At 45.3% G+C, this 7,972-nt stretch overlaps 1 protein-coding gene across 1 annotated transcript in view; it reads left to right on the top strand.

Annotated features, from left to right (window-relative positions):
- dclk3 (doublecortin-like kinase 3) overlaps positions 1-6,096 on the top strand; it is a 6,327-nt gene extending 231 nt beyond the window's left edge. Inside the window, exons 2-7 of the mRNA XM_035681342.1 lie at positions 997-1,232; positions 1,769-1,900; positions 2,760-3,980; positions 4,666-4,798; positions 4,927-5,094; positions 5,184-6,096. Coding sequence (XP_035537235.1) covers positions 997-1,232; positions 1,769-1,900; positions 2,760-3,980; positions 4,666-4,798; positions 4,927-5,094; positions 5,184-6,001 — 2,708 coding nt within the window. The 3' untranslated portion in view covers positions 6,002-6,096. The remainder of the gene's footprint in view (positions 1-996; positions 1,233-1,768; positions 1,901-2,759; positions 3,981-4,665; positions 4,799-4,926; positions 5,095-5,183) is intronic.
- Positions 6,097-7,972: the final 1,876 nt, after the last annotated feature.

The following is a 7,972-nucleotide window of genomic DNA, read 5'->3' as shown; positions in this document are numbered from 1 at the left end:
GGACTTGCAAAGCTTGCAAATTGCTTTGGAGGGATCATTTTCAGAAACAGTGAAATAGTCCCATACTGCAGAAGTCCTCTTGGTCTTTGGTGGAGGAGGACCTCCATCACCAGATGCAATATTGGTCTCAGTGGGGGAAAGGTGGGTGCTACTGCCACTGTTTTCATTGTCACTGATTTGACCCTCACTGTCCTGCAAGATTAAACAAACTCTGACTGGTGGTTCAGTGTCAGCTGAAGTACTCTCTGTATCACTCATTATTCTGTATCACTGATCGAGAGAGAGAGAGAGAGAGAGAGAGAGAGAGAGAGAGAGAGAGAGAGAGAGAGAGAGTGTGTGTGTGTGTGTGTGTGTGTGTGTGTGTGTGAGAGACTATTTGTTGGTCACTCTCAGGGGGCCCTGCCAATGGTGTCTTGTTAAAACAGGCCCGGGCCCTGGTCATGTTAGAGGTTTAGGGTCTTGTGTTTCTGTCTGTTGTTCTGCATCTGGAACCAAAACAAAAAAAAACAACCCCCTGCTGACCAGACAGATAGCGTCTCTGTGTCTCCCTCGGTGCCAGAAAGTGAAACGTCAAAGATGCGGTGTGTGTCTCTAATGCTTCATCAATCATGCAGATTCAGTTGAGCCCCAACCAGGTCAAGCAAGCTTTTGTTAAGTTGTGTGTGGGTTTGCATGACTTAAGGAAGCCTGAATAATTCAGCCGGTGGGGCAAGGTGCTTGAACAATCTCAAATGGCCCTTGCACTCCATGTGATGGAAAACACTCAAATCTGATCAGCCGGATTTGTTTTCACACACACAGGACGAGGAACTATAGTGTTGTGTTACTTATGAGTTCTTCTTTGAATACAAGTCTAGAAGAAAATAACGGGGTGATGACGTCAGTGTCACTTCCAATAATCCAACTCTCGCTTTCTGTCTATGTTCTCCTCTCTCCCTCGTTCTCCTCTCTCCCTCGTTCTCCTCTCTCCCTCGTTCTCCTCTCTCCCTGCCTCAGCTCCTCCGGCCCCCTTGTTGAAGCGTGCTGGTGGGGCACCTCAGCCATGGCCCATTCACTCCCACCCTCAAGGGCAGCTCCACAGGTCCCAGTTCCCTCCTCCTCCTCCTCCTCCTCCTCTTCCTCCTCCTCCTCCTCACCTCCCTCTCTTCCGCACTCGCCACGCAGAGGAGAGCGCAGAGAGGCCTCGTCTGGTCACCGTCGTCCGTCCCTGTGGTCAAAGCGCACTACGCAAGGTGAACTCTAAAATAAGGCACCACTTATGAAGGTTTTATAGGCCGTCACTAATGACTTTATCAGTGGTTAATACATCTTTACTCAGTGTTACTAAGTTACTAAAGAACAACGTTTGGGTTGAAAGATTGTACAAGAATCCCTTTTCATGTGTTCATCCTTTCTATTTGGTAGATAATGCAGTTATAAATGTTTGTTACACCTTCATAAGTCCACGTGGGGGTTTCACTTTCTAATAAACCATCAGGCCTGTAAGTTATTCATGCTAAGCTGTAAATAAAAGGATTTCAGTGGAGGTGTTTTGCAGTTTGGTGGTTTGAGAGGTTTCCCTGATGAACTAAGGCGCTAAAAAGACAAAGGACGATAAACCAGACAAAAGGACTTTTTACAACCTGGCAACCAAGATGTCATTAATAGCTTCTAACAGATGTGACTTTTATGAGGAGTTCTTCCCAATTATCAGTAGCTGTGAGAGTAAAGAAAGAGATGGGAAAGAGTTACATAACTTAACTGCCACTGCTGTCTCTCTGATTTCAAGGTAACAGTCCTGTTGAACCGTAGGGGTGTGGTGTCCTTCGAACAACTGCTATTGGATATCTCAGAGGCGTTGGGGTTTCCTCGCTGGCACCGAGCCAGAGTCACACGTCTGTACACGACCCACGCACGAGAGGTGAGGCTCAACCGTGTTAACCTGCGGGGGACACCTGAGGCAAAAATGCCCAGAAGGGCCCCTGATTTATTTCTCCCACGTTCAACACACATTCTCTGCAACGTGCAGAGGCCGTAATGCAAAGGAGGCAAGGAACAAAGAATATGAAACATGTAAGCACAAAACCAAAATCTTTGACATATTTTGACACAGTGACACTTTTCATGACATGGCCATTATTAGGTAATAATACAGGACACACCTTGAAGCCCTTTTCATGTCCGATCCTCAAATTTTTGGGCCCAACTTTGCTTATCCAGTTTTGGGCTTAACACACCTAATTGACTGATCTACAGTCGACGCCTATCTATTGAGTAAGGCACATAAAGTAAAAGGACAGCACAGGAAGCTGAAATAAAGGGATATGTGGAAACTATCACAGTGATTTAGAAATAAAAATTTCCCAACTTGGATTCAACGATGCAGCTGAGCTCTTGAATAACAGTTCTCAAAAACAAATGAGGTCCACTGGCCAGGTTGTTGCGTGTTTAGAAGACGAATGTATTGTATTCCTGGAGAACAATAGCTTTCTCCACCTCTCTGTTACATTAAAAAAGAATAAATTGTTGAAAGTCTGTGTGCTCCAGGGAAACTTTTTTTTTAGAATACATAGAAAGAGACATTTCATTTTGCAGTCTCTACACTTCAAGGTTGCTGCGTTGCTTGAACATTAAGTAATAGGAGATTAGTGTAAAATCAAAAAGTTAATTTTTGTGCTGAATATATCAATTTATAAACATGTCAGAAGCTTTTTTGAAATTGTCTTGTGGACCAGATCTAGTCTTAAATTCTCATTTTTTTCCCTCTTTTTTGTTCATAGGTGAAAGGTGTATGTGATTTCTTCCGAGGTGAGGTGGCCTTCCTGGCGCTGGGGAAGTCTCGCCCAGAGCTGAGCAGTGTGCAGGAGGCTCTGGAGGAGCTGTTTCCAGAACATTCCCATTACCGGGCAGAAGCACTGCGGGCCTGGGAGAAAAGACTCCGTCCAGCGCCAGATAAAGCAGCTAAGGCCGACAGTGGATACAGTGAGGGGACAGACAGCAGCGAGACACACACTAACCAAGAGACACACCAGGACGCAAACACACATGTCAAAAATCATACCAACACACACACAGTTACCCAGCCGCCTCACCACATCGACACAGAACATTATAAAGCAGATGTTCAGAAGTGTCATAAAAAGAATTCATGCCGAAAACCTGCTCACCTGCCCAACCACCTGCAGAGACTGCACGTGAGGGGCGGGGTCAGAGAGCGGCAGCCTTCTGTCATTGGTCCATTTAAACACGAGGAAGGTCTTAGAGAAACAGACGTTCCCTCTCCTACACTGTGTGAAAACTGCTTAGCAAAGAGGGTCAAACATAAGGGTCCAGAGCGGCTCAATCCGCTGTCAGGGAAGGTCCCACTTCCTCCTGTGTCTAGGAAGCAAAAAGGAAGTTCTTGTACGGAACAGGAAGTGAGAAAATTGTACGTTCATATCAGCCCTCCACCTCCTCGGCCAGTCAGCAGAGAGGAGGAGAAGAGCGCTGCCCAGTTACAACTTTCAAATCCACTTCCAGATGTGGGTCAAGTACACAGGGACGTAGAACAGAGGATGACCTTTGACCTTCCCTCAGAGGGCAGTGATGTCACCCTGGCAGATATCGAGCGCTGCTATGAAATTGGACGTTTGGTTGGAGACGGCAACTTTGCAGTAGTGCGGGAGTGCCGCCGTCGTGACAACGGACAAACCCTCGCTGTGAAGATCGTCGAGCTCTCCAAGCTGATTGGTCGAGAGCACATGATGCAGAACGAGCTGAGCCTTCTGGGTAGCCTCAGTCACCCTCGCATAGTGCGGCTGGTTGCGCACCACCACACACACACTCACTCCTACCTGGTGATGGAGCTGGTGAGCGGGGGGGATCTGTTTGAGGCCATCAGTGAGAGGGGGACGTTTTCAGAGGCAGAGGCGGGACTGATGGTGTCGGATGTGACTGAAGCACTGAATTACATCCACTGCAAAAGTATCGTCCACCGAGACCTCAAACCAGAAAACCTGCTGGTCAGTGTTGTGTGTGTGATTCTGAGAACTATGTGTGATTATCTTTAATTATTTAATTATAATCTTTTTTGGGGGCTAAAACCCTCCTGCAATTACTGCTTATCAGGTGGAGCCAAAGAGAAGGAAACAGAGACCTTCAAGGTTTTTACTTTAATATTGAGAAAGCAAACTGATTCATCACAAATGTTTTTCTTTGCCTAATCATATCCTACACATAAAATGGATTTTAAAGAACAACTATTCATAATCAAATAATCACATTAAATTCTTTATTGTTCCCAAAGTGTAATTCAAGGGGAACAACAGTCAGGCTACTTTTATTCATCTTCTGTATAAACACATTTTAATACTTTGTCTGGTCTTACATATCACACACATTATTTATACTGTGGCTCTTTGCTTTGTGTCATCCCCTTACTGTCACTCAACAGCTATCACAATCAATTAAAGGCAATAAAATATAAATAATAAAAAAACATTGATATATAATATAATATATATTGATATTTATATAAACTATCAATATCAGTATGAATGCAGGGTCAGTAACACAAGTTTCTATGTGTGTGCCTTGGAGGTATTTGAATTTTAAATATATAATAATATAATAATATATATATAACAACGCTGCCTCTGTGCATGACTCTGTTTCTGTCTGTATCTTGATTTTCTTGTTCTCTCTCAGATAGAGCGTGTAGCTGCTGGCATCTGTAGGCTGAAACTGGGAGACTTTGGTCTTGCCATGGTTGTGACTGAACCAGTCTTCACCATATGTGGCACACCCACGTATGTAGCCCCAGAGATTCTCTGTGAGACAGGTTAGTATTGTTTGCTACAGTATAAATCACAGCTTTACATTCCTTTTTACTTTAAAACATTTATTAACACTCCTAAATGTGGATGTTTTATATTTTTAAACCTAAGTCCTTAAACTCTTTCCCAACAGGTTATGGTGTCGCTGTGGATGTATGGGCTCTGGGTGTTATTCTCTACATCCTGCTGTGTGGATTCCCTCCATTTCGAAGTCGGGATCGGGACCAGGAAGAGCTATTCCAGCTAATAAAACAGGGACAAATCCACTTCCTGTCCCCCTACTGGGACCCCATCTCAGAAGGTGAGCGGTACAGAAAAATAAAGTGTGCTGCAACAAATCCCAGTACATACAAACACAAATCTGTTTCTTATTGTGTTGTGTGTTTGCAGAAGCCAAAGGCCTTGTCCGAGCTCTGCTACAGCCTGATCCAACAGTGAGACTGACAGCAGAGCAGACCTTGCTGCATCCCTGGGTGAAGGCTATGGCTTCAATTTGCAGACAGAGGGCGCTCACAGACAAAGCTCAGAAGAGCACAGCAGACACTGGAGCAGAACCAGACAGAGTCCAGAGACTACTTAAGACCAATGCAGCAGAAACATGTACAGACAAAACACCAGGACACACCAGCAGTGAGGGAGAAATCACGCAGAAAGAGCTCAGCAGACATAATGACAGACAAACTGAGATAAACACAGAAAGAAGACAAGATGAGGACAAACCACTACAGCAACAAGCAAAAGAGACAGTTCACACCATATCTCCACAGTTCAAAGTGCACACACCTTCAGAGGCCACGCCTGGTCTACAGAGACCAGAATGCTCCTCTACAGACTCTGGCTCACCCAGCAGGCGAGAAATACAGGATCGAGATCCAAAGCTGTCAAACACAGACTGCGATCCTGGCAGCCCAGACAGCCCGAGTGTTGAAATCAATCAGCTCGGTGCCCAAACTGAGCTTCCATCCCAGATTAAGACACACTCAAAACCAAACAGCCAACAGCAGTCACCTCCATATTCACCACAATCAACCAATCTGGGTCACTCAACCCAACACCAGCCATCCTCCAACCCAGCAGCAGCCTCTTCAGTCCAGAACTTCACCTCTCCCCTGTACAACCCCGTCACAGCCACCGCCGAAATCCACCCATCTAAAAACTACGACGAGCCGCCCTCCACCACCCTCACGCACCCACCCACACAATCTTGACCTCACTGTCAGTCCGCCTGTTTATCTGCGTGATTAGATCAGGCTCATCGCTTTCATGGTTCCGGACAATACCACTGATTTCTCAGCAGCTGAAACCTTGAATGACCTGCAGATGATGTGATTTACTCTCTTGGGACTGAATAGAACTGATTGATGACGCCTGATAAATCCCATAAATGTTTGTAATCAATGCAATTATAAACGCATCATGAGATGTTGTGTAATGGCCAAGGTATGTGTCCATCTAGGATTACGAGAGGAGGAAGTAGTGAAGCACTGTGAACGCTATGTTGACATAATTAATCAAATAGAGTTAATCAAGTAGGACTCAGTTTGGATTTAAAACTATTTAGAGTTTATCATTGTTTCTAATGTTGTGGTGTATTTGTGAAAGTACTTTTTAGGACATTTCTGATGTGTATTTGTTTTGGTTGTTTTTCTACAAACCATGTTTAGCTTCGAGGATACGATGTGTTATTGCGTCTCTCGTTCTGGCAGCTATTCTTGATTTCTTGTATGACGACACTGACCCATCTGGTTTTGAAGTCCCTTCCTAGAAGTCTGTGCTAGGATCATGTATCTAGAAAAGCTTTTATTTGTTTACTACACATTCATAAACTAAAAACATCTGTAGCAACGTCTAATTTCAGTGCTAGTAAAAGCTTGCCATATTTACTAAACTCCTTAATTGCCATCTTCACTGTGTTTATTGTATGTATATTGTACTGGGATGGTGAATAAACCAGTCAATAGGCAATCCGTGGGAATATTTTGACAAATGAATGTATCCAGGGGCTTATAATGGGAATTGCCCTGCATTTAGAGCACTGTGTGTATAGCCGAGGGTGGTATGGCTCCCTTGTCATTCCACACAGACCAAATAAGGCATATCTGTCTGTCCAGTGGGAGTGGTAAGTCCTGTCCCCCCCTGATTGCAGACAGCTGACACTCTGACATCCTGCCCCACCTACCCTAAAGTACTCACACACATACCCCCTCCACCACCACCCTGTATACACACTTACCCCTCCCAGCCCTTGCGGCTGCTAAGCCACATATCTGGGGCACTGAAGGGATGAATAAGCTTATAAATGCTTCTGACCTGTATCAGTGGCCAAGGGCAGTTAAGCTTTCTTTGATCACCCTGTTTTTCTTGCTCAATTATGTATGCATCCTTAACACACACACAAACACTTTCAACCAGTTGAACCACTTCACTGCCACAGCAGCAGAAAACAGGGTGTTTTTGTCATAAAGTTTTGTTCAAAGTTCTCCATGCCACAGATTGACGGCGGCGTTATTAACATGTTATAAAATGTGGGTGTGGTTCATAAACATTGCAGACGTATAAAGGACGCGTCCTCTGTTGGCGTGGCCTAAATTTGTCGCATATCATGTTTTGGTCACCTTTCAAGTCCTGCCATACACTGACCCGCAGGTGCTCACTACGCATGCGCCTTTAAAAACTCTTTAAATACCCCAAGTCATCTGCCACAATAAAACATTCCGCTGTCAGCCAATTCACGGCTGCACTGAAGTAGTTAGTGGCTCACAGAGGCCGTTACAGATACACGCAAAATATTTACTTTTAAACACGGAACTTCTATTATTAGCCACCATCGAGAACCTGCCGGAGCAATAACCAATCTGACCCGGAGTCGTAAAGGCTGTGCAGGGTGAAGTCGGGGGAGACGGACAGGAAAAAAAACAAAGATGGCTGTGTAGCCAGAGAGACGAGTCCCAGCGAAACTGTGTCTATCCGCGGCTTTAACCACCGACAGGTCCCGAGGGTCCCGTGGACAGTCAGCCGGTACCGGAGCGGGGACGGGGGACGAGCAGCCGAGCTGGGCCGCCGGTGCACATCGTTGTAATCTGCTGTCACTGCGAATAACGGCGTCGAGAGTACAACAACAGCTGAGAGACGCCTGAGTTGTTTTTGTTCTGCCTGGGCAAAGAGAGAGAGAGAGAGAG

The sequence above is a fragment of the Morone saxatilis genome, unplaced genomic scaffold, assembly GCF_004916995.1.
Source record: "Morone saxatilis isolate NCDOM2014 unplaced genomic scaffold, NCSU_SB_2.0 Contig9, whole genome shotgun sequence".
In the NCBI taxonomy this organism is placed as follows: Eukaryota; Metazoa; Chordata; class Actinopteri; family Moronidae; genus Morone; species Morone saxatilis.
This window is presented reverse-complemented; position numbering and strand designations above follow the sequence as displayed.